This window comes from Mustela nivalis, assembly GCF_964662115.1.
Source record: "Mustela nivalis genome assembly, chromosome: 6".
Taxonomy (NCBI): Eukaryota; Metazoa; Chordata; class Mammalia; order Carnivora; family Mustelidae; genus Mustela; species Mustela nivalis.
In genome coordinates, this window is record NC_139025.1 from 33,959,119 (window position 1) to 33,984,801 (window position 25,683).

General features: G+C 37.4%; 1 protein-coding gene across 6 annotated transcripts in view; it reads right to left on the reverse strand.

Annotated features, from left to right (window-relative positions):
* Positions 1-25,072, reverse strand: part of PALS1 (protein associated with LIN7 1, MAGUK p55 family member) — a 75,604-nt gene extending 50,532 nt beyond the window's left edge. The window contains exons 1-3 of one of the 6 annotated variants that reach the window (XM_082734075.1): positions 24,804-25,072; positions 8,506-8,591; positions 2,250-2,784 (exon numbers count right to left, since the gene is read on the reverse strand). In XM_082734075.1, the coding sequence (XP_082590201.1) occupies positions 2,250-2,616 (367 nt within the window). In that variant the 5' untranslated portion in view covers positions 2,617-2,784; positions 8,506-8,591; positions 24,804-25,072. The remainder of the gene's footprint in view (positions 1-2,249; positions 2,785-8,505; positions 8,592-24,803) is intronic. The other 5 variants (XM_082734077.1, XM_082734080.1, XM_082734079.1 and 2 more) reach the window with 5 other exon arrangements.
* Positions 25,073-25,683: the final 611 nt, after the last annotated feature.

Below are 25,683 nucleotides of genomic sequence, written 5' to 3' on the forward strand. Positions count from 1 at the left end.
CAATAAAAAGAAAAAGGAAAAATCAGTCCAGGCTTGGGCTGGATACATTACAATGTAATCATTTTCCAAGTCAGAGAGAATATTTACAATATTTGAATAAAAAACAATGGAGGGGCACCTGGGTGGCTTAGCTGTTTAAGCATCTGCCTTCAGCTCAGGTCATGATCCCAGGGTCCTGGGATCCAGGCCTGTGTCGGGCTCCCTGCTCAGTGCTGAGCCTGTTTCACTGCCTTCCTCTGTCCCCCCTGCCCTGTTTGTGTTCCCTATCTCAAAGAAATAAAAACAAAAACAAAAATAACAGAGTGGTGGGAGATGAGGGCCAGTAAGAGGTAATCGGGAATTAAATATTTTTACTCTAACAAAACTCTTTGGGAAATAGAGCATAAAATCCCTTCAGGTAAATATATTTTGAAAATATGTATTTTTTCTGTTTTCACTGTAATTATCTTTTTAAAGGAGAGAGAAGTTTATGGAATACACTGCAAGATAGCGGTGGGTAGGACAACAAGGGAGATGCTCTCTCCCTGTTTTCAGTATAATTATAATACCTGAAGGCATTTACCAGACTTCACTATCACTGAACACATCTGATTTAAAACACAGAGAAGCATACACATTACTTTCTCTCACGAAACATGGTTCCTTAATAAATTTTAATGAAGATGATGATGGGATGTAGTAGAAACTGCTTCAGACTTAGAACAAAGAGACTTTGGGAGGAAAATACCATATATACAAATCTAGTATATAAGGTTATTTTGGGAAAACTACAAAAAGGTGTTCCATTCCTACTAGCAAGAGCTCTGATCCAGTTAGTGAAGAGCACGGTGGACATCATTCTTAAACTCTCTGAAGTACACCAACTGCATATCTATATCAAGCAAATTCAAACTTGGCCCTACCACTTATTAGCTTGAAATCTTAAACACTGAGTTAACTCAATTTCAATTTATTTCCAAAATGGAGATTATAGTGTCCTGTTAATAGAATTATTATAGATATCACACAGCATGGTATGAGTACAGAGCTCAATAAACACTTAAATGAATGGCAAAACAACAATGAAAAGTCTCTCCTTCCACAGAAAAGTGGAAGTAGCTCTATTTTCACATCTATAAATAATAAATGCAAAATAGAATACTTAACTTCGGTTAGCCTGGGTTTTTTTTTTTTTTTTAAGATTTTATTTATTTATTTGATAGAGATCACAAGCAGGCAGAGAGGCAGGCAGAGAGAGAGGTGGGAACAGGCTCCTTGCTGAGCAGAGAGCCGGATGCGGGGCTCCATTTCAGGACCCTAGGATCATGACCGGAGCCGAAGGCAGAGGCTTTAACTCACTGAGCCACCCAGGCACCCCCAGTTAGCCTGGTTTTAAGAGAACACAAATTAACATACATCTCTAACACCAGTTCACTGATCAATTTGTGTGTGTGTGTGTGTGTGTGTGTGTGTGTGTGTGTGTGTGTATGCACGCATGTGTGCATTTATGTGTAGGAAGGGAAGACAGTAAATTCAATGATAAAATATTCTAAGTCTGGAAACATTATATTTGAATCTCCCTTGCAGGCTCATAATGCATATTAGCACTCTAAAGGGTCTGAAGTCCTGTAGTAAGAGGTTTAACTTATTTAACCCATTGTTCTCAAAATTTATTTGGTCACAGATTTCTTTTTTGTTTATATCTACTAATAACTCATGGCGCTAGGTTTTGGTTTTTTTTTTTTCCCTACAGAATGGAATTTGGAAGTTTTGAGCCATGTTTTATGTATATGATGCCATAGGAACAGCTCTACTTCTTATTGGCAGTCATTAATTAAAGAAAACCAAAAAGATTATAAGTTACAGATAGTAATTTCATTACAATTTTACGAACTTCAAGGCAATCAGAAATTCAAAATCTGAAACTGCTTTTCAGTAATTTTGATATAAAAGTTTGAGTTTGAAATAAAAGGTGAATTTCAAGGCTATGTTAGCCCACACGAGGAAATTATTAATTCAAAAATTTTATCTAAAATCCATGTTGTAATGAATGAACATTTTAGCCACACGCTTTAGCTCTATGTGACTAAAAGTAAACAATGATGATGACTGGTTATACGGCCTTTGCAAGAAAAGAACTTATCTTGGTCTGAATTCAAACTGCTACTACTTACATTTTATTATACTCTTCTTCCTTCCTGTACACATTCATGTTAAGGCAAGAGAAACAAAAGTAAAGCATTTTCTATTCTACTGCTGTACTTACTTACCTAATATTTTCACAGCATAATGAGGACTTTCTAAGACAATTCCTTCCTCTGTGTCAAATATAGGGTTATCTATTCCAGTCTTTGGAGGAATCTGGGCTAGTTTCTTAAGTCTCATGGAAGAATTAAGGTCAAGTTCTTGTTTTTTCCCTTCTTCTTCACGCCTGCGCCTCATGTCTTCCTGTTGCTGCCGAATGCGCTCCAGCTGTGCACTTCGACGCACTGGCATCATCCTGGCGCCCAAATCTCCGGGGCAGTCAACAGCCATCTCTCGATGCTTCTGAGGTTCCTCTGGTGATGCAAGATCAACATTTTTTACTTCGCTGTCTGATTCCTCAGTAACATGCCCATTCATATGGGATGTTGTCATGGTTATCTACAAAAACCTGTACCACTTTTTATAAATCAATTTCTCCTATAAAGCCAATCTCTTGATTCTGTAGTATAAAATCCATGTTACTTCAAAAAAAAAAACCAAAAAAACAAAAAACTTCTCACATCACATAATAATGCTATGAAATGTATCCATGAAGGAAATCTAAGGGGAAAGATGGGGAAAAAAAATATAAGAATTAAAATATAAAAGTAGATTTTACATAGCCCACTTCCAATCTATACACAATATAGTATCTTATAAGTGTATAACATTATTTGGCTATATAGATTAAGTACTTTCATTTTATAGATAATGCTGAGAAAATCAAGGTATTAAAAAAAAACAACCCTCCCAAGAATTTGAAGCATACTGTTTAATTCTACAGCTGAGAAAAACCATGTATTGGAAAGTTTAGCCAAGTGGGAAGTAAGAAAGTTTTAGGTACTAGTCTGGTAGAGAATAGGTTGCTTAAGGTATAAAGATGTATATAGTTGTCTCAACACAGTACTTTATACTCAATACAGGAGATATGAAATAGCTTCCTAGTTAACTGCTAAAGAAATGGGCATATAGCAAGCTGTGCTGGTGGTTCACTTGAGATTAAGGCAGCATTGTCAGGGACAATTCACTTCTAGGAGTTTATGAGAAGCAGGAGATACCTAATGAAAAAGAAACTTTAATAAGCAGCAAAGGCATAGGATAAAATCACATTAAGTGAGAAAAAGACTACGTGGGTTTTCAGTCCTTATAACCAGTCCCAATAATAAAAGAATTAAGAATTAATTCTTTACGAGGATTCATTTCAAGAAAATGGTAGTATCTATTACCACCCAAAAAATGTTGAAGTCACAGCAAATAAGAATATATTAGATTTAAAGATCAGAAACTGAATTTTAATTCTGCTGCTGCCACTTGCTCTGGTTTTATGGTTTAAGCCTAGTCAGTTTCTCTCTCTGAACCTCGGATTTCTTTGGAAAACTTATTCATAGGCTTTTTCTGAGTTTTAAGTGAGATATACCATATGCAAGTTTTAAAACTAAAAAATGCACACATGCATATTAATTCTTAGCATTAATTTGATTCTATTTTAAAAATCCATTATTAACTTGATTCTCCTATTTTAAAAATCCTTCAACATATTTCATTATTTCTTAAAAGATTTATTTATTTTAGAGAGAAAGCATGCACAAGCAGGGGCAGGTGCAGAGGGAAAGGGAGAAAAGCGGACTCCATGCTGACTGCACAGCCCCACTCAGGGCCATTCCCACGACCCCATACCACGACCCAAGCAGAAATCAAGAGTCGGATGCCCAACAGACTGAGCCACCCAGGCTCCCCACTTTAACATATTTTAGACAAGAAAAATATTTTACTGGATGACACCAGCTTTTCATCAAGCCATTTCTTAGGTATAAGTAGGCAGATTGTTTATATATGTGTAAACCCACACATTAAATCCAATTAGTCGTCTCTGTTCAAGACTTTAAAAATATTTACAATAATAAACCTACTACACCTCCTTGAGTTTAGCATCACTTCAGTAAACAGGTTGGCTGTTTGCATATGCCAACTCAGCAAAAGCTGAGTTTTCAGACAATATTCCTAAATGCCAGCCAATCTTCTCTCCAACATCTTGTCTCAGACTTCTGAAATCCCACTTAGACTGAGAGGAAAACCACTAGACCAGCAGGCAAGAAAACTGGTACAAGCTACATAAGCCACCAGGCATTACATTCTCACAAGAATTTTTTTTTTTTTTAAGATTTTATTTATTTATCAGAGAGAGAGAAGGGGGAGAGAGTGAGCACAGGCAGACAGAGGCAGAGGGAGAAGCAGGCTCCCTGCCAAGCAAGGAGCCCGATGTGGGACTCCATCCCAGGACGCTGGGATCATGACCTGAGCCGAAGGCAGCTGCTTAACCAACTGAGCCACCCAGGCGTCCCACATTCTCACAAGAATTTTGGTAGACTTTTCTGTCTTGTATCCAAATTTTAACCTCTCTATTCGTAACTATGTGATCTACACACAGATAACTTATTTATAATTGGATTGCCTTCTTTTTCAGTAAAATGAGAACTATTAGAATTAAATTAGGCTGTTCTTAAGTTTTATATATTGATTACATGTTATGCAAATTCAGCTTATTTAATGTTCTCATTATAAGTAACTAGAAATGTATGTGGGAGTTACTGTAATCCTATACTTAATTTTGATTTTAAAAATTATTTCCAGAAAATTATAGCTCTCAACTTTTTCCAATTATAATATTTACTGGGGTTTAAAAATCATTTAATAATGGCTAATGCACATCCTACCTTATATGCTAGCCTACAAATTATGATCTGAAATTAAAACTCTCAGCTTCAAAACTGTAAGGCTTTGTCCATAGTCACCATAATAGATCATGGAGGGGAGGAATTACAGCTCATGCAAAAGAGGCTGGGCTTGGTGATCTGGGTCAGAGTTTTCATGCTTCTCTTTCAGGACCTAGTCTTTCACTCTCAGAAAAATTTCTGTAACCTGGTATTAAACTGCTTAAAATTCCATTTTGGTCATTGCCCTTGAAGTGTTCACAGTCTACTGGGAGAGACAGCAAAGAAAATGAATGATTATTCTTCCCCAGTTGGTTTCTCCTCGTTAGATTCTGAATTAATTAAAGATAAGAGTCTAGTCTTATTTTTATACCTCCCAGTGCTCAACACAATACGTATCATATAGAGAATGCCCAGTGAATATCTGTTGAACTAAAAATGTCAGAAATTCACAGACCATATAGACTCTGAAACTTAGTATGTGGTAAGAAGTCAGAGCAAACACTCAAAACATAAGGATACATTTCTTTGAACAATATTTCAAAGAACTAAAAATTAGCCAGATAGAAGAGTCTGTTCCAGTCAGAGGGAATCATATGACCAATAAGAATGAAGAGCATGAAAATATGGCACTTTCAGGAAACAGAATAGAATGCAATAAAGCTGAGTGGGACAATGTGAACATACCATATATGAATAATGAAAAAACTGGAAAGGCAAGCAGGGAGGCAGACTGACAGAGTTGAAGAGCTAAGGACTTAGACTACATGTTGAAAAACATATAGGTTACAGAATTACTTGGTGTCTGCCTTTCATACACCAAAAAGAGGAGAGCTGAGAAAGAGGAATAAGAGAAGGAAGTAGTAGTAGCAGTAGAAGGAGCAGCACTTACAACTTTAACATTTACTGAGCACTTACGTGCTGGAGAATATTGCAAACACTTCACACAATATTCATGCATTTAATCCCATTATTACTCTAAAAGTAGTTCCAAATATGCCTGTTTTGTAGACGAGGAATGGGGGCTGAAGTAGGTCTTGAAGACAGAACAGAGAAATAAGAGACCATATGAACAAAAGGCAGAAGATAAAAGGTATGGGAAATGTACAAACGAGGGTAGATGAACTAAGGCAGTCAGCTTGTCCCAGAGAATAGTAGCTAGAAAGTCTGACTGGGTCCAACTTATAAAAGGCCTTAAACAATAAAAAATAAAAAAATTAAAAAAAAAAAAGGCCTTAAAAATAAGTCCCTAATTCTCAAGACACTAAGTCATCAAAGATTTAGAAAAGAAGAAGAAAGAAGAATGAAGGTGTCTGCCGGTCACATGGATAAATGATCTACCTATTAAGCAAGGATCTTATTCATCTCTATAGCCCTGATATCTAGCAAGGGACAAATGCATAGATTAAGTCTATGAGTAAATCCTTCCTATGTTTATGTAACTGAGCATTTACTCTTGGATAAGTACTAGGTTTTAGAGATGGGATCCCTGCCCATTAGCCTATCAACCAAAATGTCCTACAGGGATCTAGAAATTAACATGTCTAGAGTTAAACTTATTATTTCCCTTTAATCCCCTCATATTCTCCTTAATCCTCTTCCTCCACTTTCAGTTCTAATTAATGCCATTATACCTTCCCTGTTACCCAAGACAGCATAATGTTTCAAAGAACAGGCTCCAGAATCAGAATGCCTAGGACCTAATCCTTGCCTACTCCTTTTAAAAGTCTCAGCTGAAATACATCCTCCCCCAGATTTCCATGACTCCCCAGACTGGTTATGTGACTGCTCTGAAATCCCACAGTCCCTGTCAGATCTCTGATCAAACTAGACTACAGCTATTTGTATCTCTGTCTGTCTGTGCCATCAGACCAGAAGCCCTTAAAGGTCAGGAACCATACTGACTCATCTCTGGATCCATGATACTGTCCAGCAGAGGGACCAAGCAAGCAGGGAGGCTTCATAAGAAGAAGTGTGACTCCAGGACCACTATCTTTGGGTTACTAGATGGATGGCAAATATCCTTAAAAGATGGAAAACACAGGGGAAGAAGAATTAGATAGAAGAGGACAGAAATTAAAGGGTAATATAGGTTTTGTTTTGGACACAATCCGAAGGTGACTGCCGGTCACATGGATAAATGATCTACCTATTAAGCAAGGATCTATCTTATTCATCTCTAGAGTCCTGATATCTAGCAAAGGACAAATGCATAGATTAAGTATATGAGTAAATCATTTCTATGTTCAATACCTCTAAGGCTTTCATATTGCCTAGAGAACAGAGTTGGGACTCACAAGGTAAATCCAAACTTTCTTTTACTATTTTCCAACACAAACTTTCAAAGTTTGCTTCCTCAATTATGCCTATTACCTTTCTTCTTCCTGCCCAAGTGCCTTATGAAATAAGAAATATGAACTGCTTCTCTTTTCATCTTCTGACTTCAAGATCTACCACAAGTTCCCATTTCCTTCAAGAAATCTTTCCAAACCACCTCGATTAAATAATGACCTCACAAAAGAACACTCCAAAAGACTTTATAATGGTCACAAGTTAATTCATGAAAGCCATCAAAGATTCAAAAGTCTTTCCAGAATCAAATATTATGCTATGTCCTACAGTTCCAGCATCCAGCTCATTATAATTCCTAAACAGGCAAACCATGAATATTCTACATCATATATGTAGTCAATACATATCAATAAAATGTGGCAGTCCAAAGGAATTATATTCTTCCTCTCCAAAACACACACACACACACACACACACACACGCAAAAGCAAAAGAAAAAGAGAAAAAGAGAAAGAAAAAAAAGTCTTGTTTGACAATTCAGAAGCTGGGAAATCTAGAGAATTACCTCCTTAAGTGTAAATAAAAGATCATCTTATGCAGATAATAGAGTTAACAGGTTCCTGGCCCTAAGAGTACTCTATTCCTCTCTTCTCAACCTTCTAATTATAAATTGTTTTTAAAATGCCTCAAAAGCCCACATTTCACATCTTCATCAGAGTTCCATCTCATACCCCGAACCAAGAAAAAAATAAAAATAAAAAAGAAGTCAAAACTCTTTACAAAGTCGAAAAAAGAAGAAAACAAATTTTTAGGTTGGCAGGCCAAAGCTGTTTCAATGCTAACTTCAAACCAATTGGGAAGAGAGAGCCTTGGTTATGTGAGTTGGCTATAGGAGAAGGGGGTAAAAGGAAGCTAAATAAGCTTCAAATAATTAAAAAAGATTGAGACTGGGTGACCGGAAATAGCCTGAAGGATACAGGCCCACTGAAAATGCCACATGACGAAATAGAACCATTGTGTGACAGCTGGGAAACATGAAGATGGTAGTCTACACTAGTGTCCAGAACTCAAGTTTGTTTTTATTTTGTTTTGTTTTTTTTACAATTCATCTTTCCTCCCCTTCTCCCACAAGCAGTGCCTTTTGACTAGCAGCTGGGAAGTCTCATTTTAAGTGATCAGCATTCCTCTGACATTCTAAGAAGTTGGACTATTTGTTTCCATAGAAACAGCTTTGTCAGCTAACAGAAGATTCAGGCCAAGAATAGTGAAAAGAACTTACGTTATGCAAATTGGAAAGAACTGGTCTACTATCCTCTTAGTTTTTCTTCTCTGGTTTTTCACGGAACTCAGGCTAACTTTCTTACTCTGTAAAACAGAGGAGAGACAAGTATAAAGGTCTGCCGTATTTTTTAGAGGGAAAGAGTGAGAGAAAATGGGTAATTCAGTATGATACCTAACTGTTTGCAAATGGCTAGGATTTCTTGGTATGAAGTAATAAAAATGTTAATCTCCTCCGATATTTATTATTTATTAAAAATATTTTATTTATTTATTTGACAGAGAAAGAGACCACAAGTAGGCAGAGAGGCAGGCAGAGAGAGAGGAGGAAACAGATTCCTTGCTGAGCAGAGAGCCTGATGCGAGGCTCAATCCCAGCACCCTGAGATCATGACCTGAGCCGGAGGCAAAGGCTTTAACCCACTGAGCCACCTAGGCACCCCAATCTCCTCCAGTATTTAATGGGCTTCAATTAAATTCAGTGTAAGTTACCTGAAATCAGTGAGGAAAAAGAAGCAAGCATAACTGGTAAGAACCATTGCAGGCTTTTTTTTTTTTTTTTAAAGATTTTATTTATTTATTTGAGAGAGAGATGAAGAGAGAACACAAGTAGGGAGAGCTGCAGGCAGAGGCAGAGGTTGAAGCAGGCTGTCCATTGAGCAGGGACCCTGACAAGGGGCTCAATCCCAGGACCCTGGGATCATGACCCAAGCGGAAGGCAGCAGCTTAACCAACTGAGCCACCCAGGTGCCCCTGCAGATTATTTTTAATGATACCTTTGAACTCTAGGTTAAGGGTCAAACAAAAATGCAGTTTATGTATTTTCTTAGTTTTAACTACAACCTCTGGACCAATTTTAAATATTATGAATAGCTTACGATGCTGAGAAAATGAGAAGGATCCAAAAAGATACAAAAGAATTTGACAGGAACCACAGTTAATTCAGAGGGGGAAATTGTGATGCTACACTGGACTAAGGAGAGGATCCTGCTGTCCTAACAGAGCTTACATTCCGTCAGAGTAACATAGTAAAGAACAAACATGATGACTTCAGATAAAGAGCTAGAGAGAAAGGGAAACTATGATAAACAGTGATGTTTGGAAGGGGCAGCATTAGATAAGAAGGCCAGGAAGGCCTATTTTAGGAGGTGATATTTGCATTGAGACCTAAATGACAAAAAAAAAAAAAAAAAAAAAAAGAGTCAGCTGTGGGAAGATCCAGAAATAAAGGTTGATGGGACAGAAAGTACATTTCTATACAGATACCACCAGGAATCTCAATTTCAATATATCCCAAACTGACCTCAACTTTCCTATTGTTGTTAATTATACCACTATCTTCAAGATCTTGATCTTTTTTAAGCCATATTATCTAGTACGTTGTTAAGATCTGTGGACTGTACAAAGTTTTTAGAATCTACTGAAGGGTGGCAAAATATGCCACCCCAAAATATCCCACTAGAAGATCACGTTCAGAAAATGAAAACGCATGCTAAAAAAAGGGAGAAATATTTGCAAAATATTTATGACCACTATAAAGACTCTTACAATTCATTAAATCAAAAAATCTAATTTTTTACAACAGGGCAAGAGCTTTGACCAATTTATGAAAGAAGATATACAAGTGACAGAAATGAACACTTGGAAAGATACTCAAATTAATTATTTTTTTTAAAAGGTTTTATTTATTTGAAAGAGAGAATGAGAGTGCAAGAGCGGGGAGAATGGGCAGAAGGAGAGGGAGAAGCAGATTCCCAACTGAGCAGGGAGCCTGATGTAGGGCTCCATCCCAGGACCGTGGGACCATGACCTGAGCCAAAGGCAGATGCTTAATCAACGAGCCACACCAAGGCATCCCTCAAAAAAATTATTTTTTAAAAGACTAATGTATATTCACATACATTGTGTATTTAAAACAAATCATGTATTCACACCATATAAAAAAACTCTACAAAATGAAAGAATGGCCCATATACCATCTTCTTAAAGAAGAAACTTTAGCTATATCTAAAACTAAGTAAGTATGAATTACAACTCAAATACATTTGGGCTACTCATGTAAAGTATTTAGCTCAAAAGTTATTGCTGACTTTTTATTTGTAAATTCAGTGAGAAAAATGTCCCATTTGCTTATATTAAACACAAAGTTGAAGGTCTTTGCAGATATTCAAGACCACAAATTCACAGCAGGAATTGGTTAAAAGCCAAACAGTAGTATCAAAGATATCAAGTGGTTGGTTACTTGAACTCCCCTTTATCATCTCAACAACTTGGTAATAAAAGATTAAGTATGTCCAAAAGGTTAGTCAAGTTTTCGTAAAGGTACCAGGACAAAAGGTAATTTATAACATTTTCAAACTGACCAGAAAAGGATATTTAAATATGTGGTATAAAGTTACTTGTAATATGGCTTTCCAGTACATTGCTACCAATCAGGAATATATATGGCCTAGTTAGAGAATAAGAACAGTCTTGATAATGAACAGAGCCAGTGTAAGAGATAGACGATAAAGTGAGAGTTGACTCTGAATGCTAAGCTAAACTGTTTGAATTTTCTCCTGTAGGCAATGGGAAACTATGGGTTTCTGGGTTTAAAAAAAAGAACCAAAAATTGGCTTTTTAGAAAGTTGTATCTACACTGTAACCAGAGTTGACCAGGGGAAAAGTGAGTAGAGCAGCCAGCCAATAGAGATAATGTTTTAATACTTTATGCATTGGGAGGATAAAGGAAGTAGCAGAAGGAACGAAAAAGGGATAACTTCAAATAATGGTTATTACAAAGGATGACTTGACAGGACTTTTGACCAGTAGCCAAAGAGAATTCTAAAATATTGAGCATGACAACTGAAACTGAGAGAAATTATGGGCCCTTAAAATAGAAGAATTCAGAGAATAAGGTTTTTCTCTTTGGGAGGGAGAAGAGGCGGATGGGGAGAAGTGGAAAGATGATAAAATCCATTTTAAAGGGTAATTTTTAGCAGGCTGTTACTGCGAGACAGGGAAACCAAAGAAAATAGGCTAGAAATAAAAATTAATAAGTAATTTACACATTCATGGCTTACATTTGTAAAGCTTTAGTTTCCATAATAAATTCAAGCACATTATCTCATTTGATCTCTCTCCAGATTCCCTGAAAGATAAGTAGGTTGGAAATCTCCATTTTCCAGAAAATACACAGACATTGCAGGATAAGTCACAGAGCTACAATAGAACAGAAACTAAAATCCAGATCAGTGAACCCCTATGTGGATCCACAATACAATGTCAGCTACATTCCTGTAAGCTGAAACCACCCTGACTACACACTTCTTTCAAAAAAATCACATAATTACATCATTCTTTTACTTTTAAAATGATTAGAATCCCACTTTTTTCTTCAACTGCTCCATAAAATGAGACAGTAATTAATTAATTTCACTTAGATATTAACAGACTACAAGTTTACTCTAACATCAGACTGCTAGCATACCATCTATTGCTCAAAGTTTCTAAATACTCAGCAGAGGAGAGGCAGTCAACCATTTCTAGAAATGGTAGAAATGCATGGAAATTCTAATTTGAAAACTGACACTAAGCTACATTTTAGTTTCCTAGTGACATTTAAAAAATGTTATTCTCTACTCTATTGTTCCAATTTCAGTATGTGCTGCCAAACCGAGCCACATGTCCTACCTTGACAAACTGTTTTTAATAATATTTATTTATACCTTGAAAAATGAATAGCATAAAAATAAAACAGACGAGACAGACTAATCTTGTCAGATAAATTAGCTATCCCTCAGGGTCAAATATAAGTACTGCAAATCATAACTGTAATACCCCTAAATATGTTAATAATTAATTACACCAACCCGCATCAATTATCCCTCCATTATATCTTACATATACCCCTAGCTTCTCATACCACTATCTTAACATCATATTATCTCTCTCATGGGTTTTTCTATGAACTTCAAGTCACCTCAATCTTGGTCTAGATCTAGTTGCCACTCACTTTACACAGATGACCCTTGAAATAACATGGGGGTAAAGAGTTACTACTAACAGCCTACTGTTGACAGGAAGCCTTACTGATAATATAAACAGTTGATAAACACACATTTTGTATGATACATGTATCATATACTCTGACCTTACAATAAAGTAAGCCAGAGAAAAGAAAATGTTACTAAGAAAATCATAAAGAGAAGAAAATACATTTATAGGACTGTACTGTATTTACTGGGGGGAAAAAATCTCACATATGAGTGGACCCAGGCAGTTCTACCTGTGTTGTCCAAGGGTCAACTGTACTGCTGAATAAATTTTCCTGAAGCACACCTATTAACACGAACATCTCTTTTCAAAAGTTTTTGTTGCCTTTCCCTTTCCTTAAGCTACTGTTTACCATGGATTTACTATTTACCATTCATCCACTGTGCTAAGCACCTAGTGTGCATTATCTCATTTAACCCTCACAACCATCTCCTTGATGAATTTTCTAATTACCTTAGTAAAAGACACTAACTTGCCCAATGTCAAAAGCTAAATGGTACAGCTGGGCCTCAAACTGAGTTCTGATTGACTGCAGGGTCCTTTAACAACTTCTGGAAAACCCATTTCAAGTTCCATAGCCTGTCATTCAAATGGCTACCCCTGAATTAGTACTAGAATACTTTTCCCTTGTTTCTCCCTCCCTTATCTTCCGAATCAAACTTCTAGCTATTTCTAATACAAGCCCTGCACTTTCCCAAGTCCACAGCTTTGACATACTTGTTTTCTTATACCCAGAAAAAAAAATCCTTCCTGTTCAATTCTTTATCTATTAAAATTTCTCTCTACCATTAAGAGTCTTACAAAATCTTCCTTACTCCTGCCGACTCCATCCACAACCTACACTTCTAGGGTACTTAATCTATGTCCCTGCTGTAGCATTTATTTATACATTTCCTTCTCCCCATAAGTTATATTTCCCTTTTTAGTTAAATCACTAATATATCCCCATACATTCTGGTAGAAAAATCAACATACTCTTTACTATACATATTCAAATAAATCAGGTAACGTATCAGTTTCTTCCTTTCTTTCTTTTTTTTTTTTTTTTTAAAGTTCCATCCTTCTGGAGTCCTCCATTCTCTAGCTCTAAGCTGGATATTTTCTTTGTGCCCAGATTCACTCGTCTTTTTTCCATTTGCTCCAGGCCTAAGAATGTTGACCTCCACAGACTGCATTATTCCTGTTTTCTTATCTTCTTACTTCCAGTGGGCTTGGCTAGGGAGAAGTGACTATTGGGAAGGCAGTGAGAGGACTGGGTTCTTCATCCCCCCAAGCTTCTTCCTGTGATTTGGTAGAGGTTAGGTTCCTCTAAGGCCACAGTTTCCACTAGGTGGCTCCCCTCCTAAGGTAGTAACTGATAAATTCCAGTAACTATCCCCTTCCTATCCCATTCAGGCCTAGGCTTAGCGGGTATCCGGCTGTTGCTAACCCAGAGATGTTTCTCAGTTCCCTTATCTCAACTCACTCACATTTTTGCAAACAGTCCCTTCATTAAACTCTCTCCTATTGCTCAGGTTGATTTTACCATCTGTTTTCTGCATGGGATCGGTCAAAAACATGCTCCAATCTGAATTGATTCTCTAAATCATCTTCATTCACTCATCTTTACCCTAAGAAATTCTCCTCACCTCTTTCCCCTTCATCTATTCCCTTCTCCTTGAGAGACCTCCAAATGTCCTAAGAAAGTGTACATGGGGGTAAATTTTTTAAGACCTTGATTTACTTGGTACCAGAGCAGATTATTACATCTTTGAGTTCTTCTTTTGCATCCTCACCCTCAACCTTAATTCCTCACAGCTTCTCAGGACTTCTGGGTCTGGCTTTCTGTTGTTCTCCCCAAGAAAATATTTATAGTAAATAAAAGTAGCATAAACATGTAAAAATATTTATCTTGGTTTAAGGTTTCTGTGTGTCTGTGTGAGTGACCAATCATGTCCCATGCTGGAGACAACAAAGGAAAACAGGCATTATGTACTGCTGCCTCTATAAACCAGTACAACAATATGAAGAACAATTCTGCAAAGTCTACCAAAAATTTAAAATAAACATTTGATCTATCAGTTTTTTTTCTAGAAATTTATCCTACAAAGTATCTTTGGAACAACGCATGGTAATCTATGTTTTCACCTGCAAATTTAACAAAATCTAAAAGTATATCAAGTATTTCCATGCAAATTTATCACTCTAATTGAGATGTGCGTCAGTGTAAAATACACTCTAGATTATACAGAAAAAAAAGAATGTAACACCACTCATTATTTTTAATGTATGTGGAAATGGTAATATTTTATACATTATGTTAAATAAAATATACCATTAAATAAATATCAACTATTTCTTTTAAAATTTTTAATGTAGCTGCTAGAGTTGAAGCTCTGTATGAGCTGACATGGAACAAAAGCAAGTGAATAAAGATAGCTTCAGAATGGTGTTTATATATCATATCACTTTTACAAATGCACATAAAGGGTATTTACAAAGTTATTAGCAAAAAATCTAAAAGAATATGCACAATACTGTCTTCACTTAATATCTCTGAAAAAGCAAAGATAACAGAACTCTCAGGTTTTGCACTTATGTACTATCTGAGAGTATCTTACAAAATGTTGACCGAAATAAATGTGTTACTTTTAAAATCTGGAGGAAAAACACAAAGATATTACCTCTTTGAAAGGAAAAAAAGACCACAGAAACTTTAAATTATAGCTACCTTCTATAAAAATTAGCAACAGCAACAAAGGGCTTTCAAGAGTTCTAGAATCTTTTCACAAAAAGAAGTAACCAAAATATTATCCCCACAGTTCTAAACAAGTTCACAAATAATACAACAATAAAGAATTCCATAAAAAAAATTCTTAAAGCACTTTAGGAATCATTAGGAGCATGACTCTTTCATACTCGAAACTTCCTCTACCACACAACGAATATATTACATCTTTAATTTAAAAATGAGAGGAAACCAGTTTACCATAAGAATAAGAACAATAATTATACGAAAAATTTCAAAAGGGACTACCGATACTTTAAAATTTAAAAGTCAGGTTCATAATTTTGATAGCATTGATTCTTTCATCATGTTAATAACGCACAATGACAAACTCTCAAAAAATCCCAATTAACTAGACTCACATGACTGTTACTTTGGTTTCTTGATACCTATTTCTATGCCTCTTCCATATAGTTTCTCCATCCCTTCTAATCCTGGGTGTCAATCCTTAGTCAATTACTTTCCCTGAAACATATACCATGACTTTTAGGTCTGTAAAAACACTGTAAGAGATTCCAACTTTTGACCTCAAGTGATTTACAGCTTACTAGAAAAAAAAATATGCTCTAAAGGTCAGCAAATTAGTAGATGATTACCTCTACCTAGATGGCTTATTGGTATGCAATTCAACTGGCCATAAAAAAAAAAAAAAATGAGAGAACAGTTTGCCTTGTCCTTAAAAAACTGCCTAATAATCATTTCTGAGTTATCTGAACAAGAATATTAAGCAAATTTGATAATAAATATTTGTATCTACTGCTATCTACAAATTAGACTAAAGAAAGAACAATGGAGAGTATTTTCAGGACCAGGAGTAGGGTTTTATCATCACAACAGGAAAGAAGAATCTAAAAAAGAAGACTTATGATACAAACGTCACCAAGTTTAGAATCCACTGAACTTTCAATAATGTGCTTTGCTATGGAGGGCATGAATAATGTTCTGACTTTGACCAGATAGTATTAGAAGGCAAGAAAACATAAAGGGAATGTTACACAACAAGAGAAACAAGAACAAAAGGTCAATTTTAAAGATTACTGTACTGCAAATCCTGGAGCTAAAAAGGGTTACTAATGTACACTTTCATTCAATAATATGAGTACCCACTTGGTAAAAAATCTTGGATAGTCACTGATAATAAAAAGACTGCTAAGGCAGAGTTTTTATCCTTAAGAACTTAAAAATCTAGAACGGAAATCAGATAAGCAAATAAACAAGACCCCTATATACTGCAATGCTATTTGATAAGTGCTGTACTCCAACTGCAGAAAATGCTACAAGAACTACCTGCAAAGTAAGTGCATCCTAAGAAAACCTGTATAAATGGGAAAAAATATAAGAGACAGATATGAAAGGCATCCATCACACAACAGGAAAAAATGTAAGCAAAATATTAAGACAAGCACATCAATATTTGCAAAATTAGACAAATGCTTTATTTAAATATAAGACTTTAAATTATGGTAATGAAACTCAATTCTATCAATGCCTATTTAAAAATGTGTAGCAAAAATGACCTAGTGAAAAACACTTCAGAATGACTGAGTCAGTAAGAGAAACTGATAAAACCAAGTAAAACTTGGGACACTTAGGTGGTTCAGTCAGTTAAGCACCCATCTTCAGCTCAGATGACGATCCCTGAGTCCAGGATCCCAGAGTCCAGCATCAGGCTCCTAACTCAGCAGGGAGCCTGCTTCTCCCTCCGCCTGCAGCTACCCCTGCCTGCCGCTCCCCCTGCTCGTGCTCTCTCTGACAAATAAATAAAATCATAAAAAAAAAAAAAAAAAAAGTGAAACCTAACCTCACTACATATGTAAGCTGCTTAAGGCAACATTATTTCCCCCACTGACTTTCACTGTTATTTCAGAGATGAAAAGAACTTTATTTCAACACACAGTAAAATTCTTCATTACTGACTCAGTCTATAACACCTGACTGACACAATTCCTATAAAATTGCTTAATCAGATTATTGATAATCACACAATTTACCCAAAATATATTAAAATATAACTTACTAAAATGCAGTTCACTGCTATTCTATGTGAATGTCATGAACTAGGCTTATATTCCACCTACCTCTTATCTAACATTTATGGAGTGCTTAATACACACCAAGGCACTATGCTAACCTCCCCTCCTTTTTTTTTTTTTTTTTAAGTAGGCTCCACACCCAGCATGGAGCCCAACTAGGGGCTTGAACTCAAGACCCTGAGATCAAGAGTCAGATGCTTATCTAAGTCACCTGTGCTAACCATTCTTGATATGGCATCTCAGTTAATCCTCAAAATAAGGCTCTGAAGGGGATCACAATATGCCACTCCAAAATGTGACACTTTGACATAAAGATTTTCTTGAGCTAAAGGCAATTAAGAAACAGCAGACAGAGGGACGGGGCGGGGGCGGGGGGCAGGAACTCTGGCCTCTCCCCTTATCCAGCTAAAAATTTTGCAGGGAATAAGTTTTCTTTTGCAAAGGTACCAGGAAGAGGACACTTAATCCTGGGAGGTTACTCTCATCAATGGAGAAGGCACCAACTTAAATCTGTACAACAAATCTTATAAAAATAAATTTTATCTTCCATTAGTTTCCCCACATACTTACCTTCCCACAATTTACATCCCCTAAAGGTCTAAATGTCTTTTCCTCTGCCTTGTCACCTCTCCACAATTTATTGCTCAGTCTCACTGCTTCTTTGGGTCAATTCTTTTCTATGAAGGTCTCCAAATGCACAGTTAGTAATAGGTCATTTTTCTTGCTAATCTGTCTTTGTCTCAGTGAACCTAGGAGGATAGAAAAAATTTTTTTCCACCTCTATATCTTTCTGAATCAGGCACTAATACAATCCCCATTCAGCAAATACAGAGTCAGACTTTGATAAGTTAAGGTGCCCAGAGTCACACTCAAGACAAGAAGGGATTGCCTCATAAATCTGACTCTACAGACTGAGTACTTAATCCACACAAGGACTATAATTGCACTGTAATGCCTGTCAGTAAAGACCCCAGGAAAAGCAAAAAAAAAAAAAAAAGCCATTAGCAAATTTATCCATTAGCATCTATACCTTTATAGAGAAGTCAATCAAGAACCCGTGAAAGTTAGACCCACTCAATTAAACACATTTATGGCTGACATAGGATAAAAGGAATTGTGTTTTGAATCTCAAATTCTATCACATTATAGGGGGTGACTAGTTTAGAGCAGTCTCTAGTATTAAGCTCACAAACAAAGCTAAAGTTTAAACAAGTAAATGATAAAAGTCCAAATTGGGACAAGCATCTACTCTGGGTCATTTTAAGCAGTGAGATACTAAGATAAAGACAACACCTCCTATCCTTAAGGAGCTTGCAATTTACAGATTCAAGATTCTTCACTTTAATTCAAGTATGTCTTAAACACTAAATCAGAAACAGCTTTCCTCCAAAAGTTTTCATTTTACCAAAAAGACACTGTTAAAACAAGCCTTATGATAGGCTAAAATATAGGCAAAGTAGAAAAATCCAAGGGCGCTGGAGTCATATAAACTGAATTCAAATCCTTGCTATCACTTGCAATAAGACTCTGGATAAAACAGTTAATCTCTCTGAGCCTGTTTCCTCACTTGTAAAAGGGAGAATATGGATAAAAACCTTACAGTGCTGCAGTTAATATTTAAAATATATACAAAGGACATATACTATATAACACATTAAGAGACAGAGCAAGGAATACTGTTATAGTAACAGTTAGGGGAAAGCAGAAAATACTGTGATTTAGTCAAATCACTTACTTCTCTTACCATAAAGTTTAAGTGTAAAAGGAGAAGCTATAAATATGTAAATGGCTAAGATATATACAGCACACTGCCCCTTCAAGATGCCTACAAAGAATTATCAAAATTTCCTTTCATAAATTCATATATTGATTACTTTTAAAGTGAATCATTTTGAAAAACATCTGCAGGTAACTTGTATAATCCTTAGATGAATCACATGTAATCTTAGTTCAAATTTTGAAAATTAATCAGTGTAAGTCTCCATATTAACATAAGAATTCCACATGATTATCTCAATACATGTAGAAAATGCATTTGACAAAATTCAACATCTACTCATGATAAATATCCTAGGCAATACCTTGGAGGAAACTTCCTTAACTTGATTTAGAGAATCTATGAAATTACCTACAGCTAAGATCACATTTATAATTTTTTTAAAATATATGTTTGTTTTAGAGAAAGCGAGCAAATGAGTGTGGGGGCAGTGGAGGAGAAAGAGAGAATCTCAAGTAGATTACCCACACAGCAGGGACCCCCAGGGCAGGTCTCAATCTCAGGACACTGAGATCATGACCCAAGCTGAAATCAAGAGTTCGACGCTTAAAGGACTGAGCCACCCAGGTGCCCCAGCTAACATATTTAAAGGTGAGAGACTAAATGTTTTCCCTTTAAGACTGCAAACAAGGCAAAGATGTATCATTTCATTACACTATTCAAACATTTCACCAGAATGTGAGATGTGCAGTAAGTGTAATAAATCAAGAAAAGAAAAAAGCATATACATTAGAAAGAAACAATTCTTTATTCACAGAGAGGTCTACTTAGAAAATCCTAAGAAATCTACCCCCCCAAAACTCCCTAGAACTAATAAATAAGTTTGGTAAAAACCGAGGATACAAAGTCACTACAAAAGAAATCAACTATAATTCCATAAACTAGCAGTGATCAATTATAAACTCACTTTTTTAAAAAGATTTTATTTATTTGACAGAGTGCGTGTGCACAAGCAGGAGGAGCAGCAGGCAGACGGAAAGGGAGAAGCAGGCTCCCTGCTCTGTGGGGATACAGGGCTCCATCCCAGGACTTGGGGGATCATGACCTGAGCCAAAGGAAGATGCTTAACCGACTAAGACACCCAGGTGCCCCAAAACCCACTTTTTTTTTTTTAAGACTGCTTATAATAGGACCAAAAAACTGAATTACTTAGGTATAGATTCAATAAAATAGTTGCAGGATCTATATGCTGATAACTATGAAACACTCATGAAAGGAAGCAAAGACCTAAATAAGTGGAGGAAAAATACTATTTCATAGACTGGAAAACTCAACTTTGTTAAAATGTCAATTACCCTCAAATTGACCTAATGATTAAACTCAATCCTAATCAAAACCCTAGCAGATTTTTTTGTGGATATCGAGCTAATCCTAACATTTATATGGAAAGGCAAAAGAACTAAAATAGCTACAGTAATTTTTTGAAAAGAATAAAGTTGGAGAACTCACATTACCTGATTTCCAGACTCTAAAACTACAGCAGTCAAGACACTGATAATGGCAAAAGAGAAGGATTTCAACTAAACACAAGAGTCTAGAAACAGACCCAGAAAAATGTAGCAAAATGGTGTTTGATGGGGACACAAAGGCAATGCCATGGAGAAAGGAGAGTCTTTTCAACAAATGGTCATGGAACAACTGGACAAATAAATGAAACTCGACCCAAAATTCTCTTTATATAAAAATTAACTTAAAATGAAACACAGATCTAAATGTAAAATATAAAACTATAATACGTGTAAAAGAAAACATAGGAGAAACCTCTGTAACTTGGATTAGACAAAAACTGCTTATATACAATGTCAAAAGATCCATAAAAAAAATACAGATACTTTGGATTTCATCAAAATCTAAAACCTCTGTACTTCAAAAACCACTGTTAGGAGGATGTAAAAAGGCAAGCAACAGACTGGAGAAAATCTTTGTAAATCACCTGGTGGACAAAGGACTAGGAAAAACTCTCAAAACTAGACATTTAGAAAATTCAGTTTTAAAATGGACAAAAGATTTCGCTTCACCAAAGAAGATACACAGATGGCAGATAAGCATATGAAAAGATACTCAACACCATTAGTAATGAGAAAATGTAAATAAAAACCATAGTGAGAAACTGCTACAAACCTATCAAAATGTAAAACCAAAAAAATGACCACACAAAGTGATGAGGATGTAAAGTAACTGCAACATTCTTCATACACTGCTGGTAGGAATACAAAACAGTTCAGCCTCTTTGGAAAACAGTTTGCTGTTTTAACAAATTACCACAAACTTAGCTATTTAAAAACAACACAAATTTATTATTTTACTCTTTGTACATTAAAAATCTGACCTACGTCTCTCTGGGCTAAAATCATGATGTTAGCAGAGCTGCGTTCTCTTTTGGAGGCTCCAAATGTTAATCCACTTCCTAGCCTTTTCCAGCTTCTAGAGACCACCACATGCCTTAGCTTACAGCTCTTCTCCCCATCCTCAAAACCAGGAACTCTTCATCTCTCTGGAGTGGCTTCTGTTGTTAGATCTTTTTTCCCTACTCTACTACTTCTTCTCTCTTTCTCTTTTAAGGACATTGGATTACTACTGTGGGTAAACCAGCATACTCTCCCTATTTTAAAGTCAACTGATTAACTGCCACTTTAATTTGTCTTTGCTATAACCTAGTTTATTCGTAGGTCCAAGGGATTAGGATATTTTTATGGGCCCTTATACTGCCTACCACATACCATTTTTTAAGTAAACCTACACTTACCATATAACCCAGAAAGGAGGACTTATGTTCACACAAAAACCTGTTCCCAGAGATTTATAGCAACAGCAACTTTTTCAGAGTTAATTTTTTTTTTAATTTAAAAACTAACTCAGCTTTCCTTCAACTGGTGAACAAACTGTGGTACATCCCTACAATGGAATACTACATTCAGCAGTAAAACAGAAGGAACTGCTGATATGCTCACAACATGAATACTCAACTGTATTATGCTAAATGAAAGAAACCAGACTCAAAAGGCTAAATACTGAATGATTCCATTTATAAGATAGTCTAGAAAAGAGAGACTACAGGGAAAGACAGTAGATCACTAATTGCCAAGGATTACAGGTGATGGAGGGAAGGGTTGAATACAGAACAAAGAGCAGCTGCTTAAGGGAATTTTATAGGTGCTGAACCTATACTTGATTTTGGTAGTTATACAGCTCTGCATTTGTCAAAACAATTGTACAACAAAAACTGTACAGAAACAAAACAAAATTTCATTTCATGTAACTTAAAAATAAAGTTAAAATCTTTTTAAAACAAGGAAAATGAAACTTTTATCAGATTGGCAGAAATTTGAAAATCTGACCATACCAATCTGACAACTGTAAGTGTGGGCAAAGATGATGTACATACTGTCAGCAAGAACGTAACTTGTTAAACTTTAGAGGATAATTTGTCTGCAGCTAGTAAAGCTGAAAATGCACAACCTATGACCCAGCAATTCCAATTAGGATAGGTAACCCTCACACATGTGCCAGAGGAGACATGCACAAAGATATTCACTAAACATTGCCTAAAATACTAAAAACCTGAAAACAGCCCTTTCATAGGGGAATGAACTAATGGTTGTCAGTGGTTATTAAAATAAGAGAGAAACGAAAAGAAAGAAAATGAAAAGAATCAATCCTGCTAGATAAATACAGGATTTTGAGAAGAATAATTTATTGGTTTATCTAATAACAGTATACAGTGAAAAGAGCACCGTACTTGGAATCTGGAGACACGTATTTTAGCATTTAGTTCCCACTCTGCCACTAAAGTCAAACTATGGGCTACTTAACTCTACAGACCTCACTTCCTTTTCCTGGAAAATGAAGAGGTTAAGCTATACAACACTACGATTACTTCCTAACTCAGGAATCCCATGATTCAATAAATATATAGTCAAATATTATATGTAAAGAACCTATGTTGAGAAATTATTTCTCCCAGACACCCTGCAATCAGAAACTATCAGAGAAATAGAGCATCTTAGTATACTGATACATAAAATGGATCAAATTTCTTATGTTTGTGTTGAACTTTTTAATCAATATCATAAGTCAGAAAGAGCATAAAAACACCTAAACCCAGCATACCAACTCAGGTCACCTTCAAGTAAAACTCTTCCATTTCAATATTCTTTTTTTTTTTTTTTGGTCAGAGAGAGAGAACACAGGCAGAGGCAGAGGGAGAAGAGCAGGCTTCCCGCTGAGCAAGGAGCCCGCCGGGGGACTCGATCCCAGTACGCCGGGACCATGACCTGAGCCAAAGGCAGCCACTCAACCAACTGAGCCACCCAGGCGTCCCCCATTTCAATATTCTAAAGCAAGTTAATATTATAATGAGTCCATCTTTACTTGTCAAGTTCAGGTGTGTCTTGTCAAGTCATTTAAATACATGGTAAAATCTACCTGGTCCTTCTTAGCAAAGATAACAATGAACTGCTTTTCATATTTTTGCCTGTTTCATCTATAAAGATCTTACATTATAATTTAATAACTTCAGCCTACTACAATTTAAAGAGCCTTTTAAGACTTCACATGCCATGTCCACAGGGAACTAGTAAAAAACCAGTAGTTCATAATCCAAAAAAGCTTACTTAACAATTTCATTACCACCAATACTTAAACTTCAAAGGCACCAATAACCACATGTCATTTGTTCCTATTGCAGAATTTAATAGGTTATTAACTTCTGGTATAATCCAAAGGCATAATTAGGATACCACCATTAAAGCATGAAATCACTTTTTAAAAAATCAGAAACATTAACACCTTTTACCTTGCCAGGAAAATAAAAATTTCCAAAGACCCGTTTCACAGGATTTCCAAATCTAAATTCTCACAATTCTAAAGGAGTACGGGACAAAACACACACTGTATGCTACTTCTTAAAACCTCTCAGCTATCAGATTTTAATTTTAGCGCCAACTGCCAAGAAAAACCTTCCTACCGAAACCTAAATTCGGCACACATTACTGTAAGCCAATCAACTAAACAGAAGGTGAGTTATTATTATTAGGAAGTTACATAATTTGCGCCAAACATTGTTTTTAAAGCGTCTTCCCTTAAATGAGGATTACAATAATTTACAGTTCACCTTGCAAACTTCAAGTAAATTATCAGAAACCATTAAGGTTAGGTTTTTCTTTAAAAGTGGACACAAGGAAGTAGGAACTGTTTATTCGTTTAAAGGACGCAATAAGCACCGAATACCAGGAGCTGAGTCAGGCAGAGGAACGCTGACTACATTCCGTCTCCCAAAGGAAAGTGTTCGTCCCACCGATTTCCCCCGCCGGGCCTTAGAGGGAGTCCCGGGAGTTGTGAACCCGGGTGCGGGGGAAGCAGAGGGCAAGGAATTCCCTGGCTCGTCCCCCGTAACTCGGGCCCGGCTGGCTGCAGCCCCCGCTAAGGTGGTCCCAACGCCAATGCAGAGGGAGCGGGCGGGGCCGGGCAGCGTCCCCCGCCGAGGGACAAAGGTTGGGCTCACGCCCTCTGCGACCAGCCGCGGCTCCCGCCGTCCGGGGCAGCCAGCGGGGCAGCCCCCGGTCCCGCTCGGGCCGAGAGAGCGGCGTGTGGGGGAGGGGACGAGCCCCGCCGCCCCTCCCCCCCACGCGCTCCCCGGGACCTGTTGATTAAGATCTCCACACAGACGACGCTGGTCTGCCTCTTACCTCTGCGCCACCGCGGGCCGCCGATCCTCCCGCCCCGGCCGCTCCCACACACTGAACAAACGACAGCTCCCCTGCGGCACTTAAAATACCGGATAAAGAATCCAGAAACTCCCGATTCCCCACCTCACAAGCCTTAGACCCCGCCTCCGCCCCACCGCCAGTCGCCGCCGTCGCCGCCGCCAGCGACTCACTCCACCTCGAGACCGCGCGAGACCGGCCCCCGCGGCCGCCGCGAGACCGCGCACGCGCCCCCGGGACGCTGGCGCAGCGGGCGCGCCTATCCCAGCTCCTTCTGGGCGCGCCCCGCCCGCTGCTAGGCCGAGAGGCTGGCGCGGCTCGCCCAATCCCGCGCCGGCGTGGAGAGAGGGCCCACTCATTGGTCTCCTCCGCAGCCCCAGCGGCGGGTCGCGCGCACTCGCGCACCTCTGAGTGAAGCTGGAACGGCTTCGTGCTCGCCGGCGCAGGGGCTGTGTGCGGACGTGAGGTCTCCCCGAGACGCAGTCGGAGGCGGGCTGCTGTGGGGAGAGCCCTTGACCTTCCTCTCCCTCGAGGTCCGTCAGTTCCTGAAGAAAATCTGATTCCCCGTGAGGCAACTCCTGTGTCCTGTGAGGCACGTCACACAATCTAACATTTGTTTAAAAAAGAACCACGACACTCGCTTTCTGTCTCTCAAATAAATAAAATCTTTATTAAAAAAAAAAAAAAAAAAAAAAGAACCACGACGTAATAAAACACCTGGATGTGGATAAGGTCCCCGCAGGATTCTCTGCTACCGCAGAAGACGCCAAAAAGGTAGCAGCTAGGATGGAGTTCTGAAAGCCAGAAAGGAAGGATGCCAAGGGCCGCAGCAATTTCACAAAACTTAGTGACCTGGGCCAAC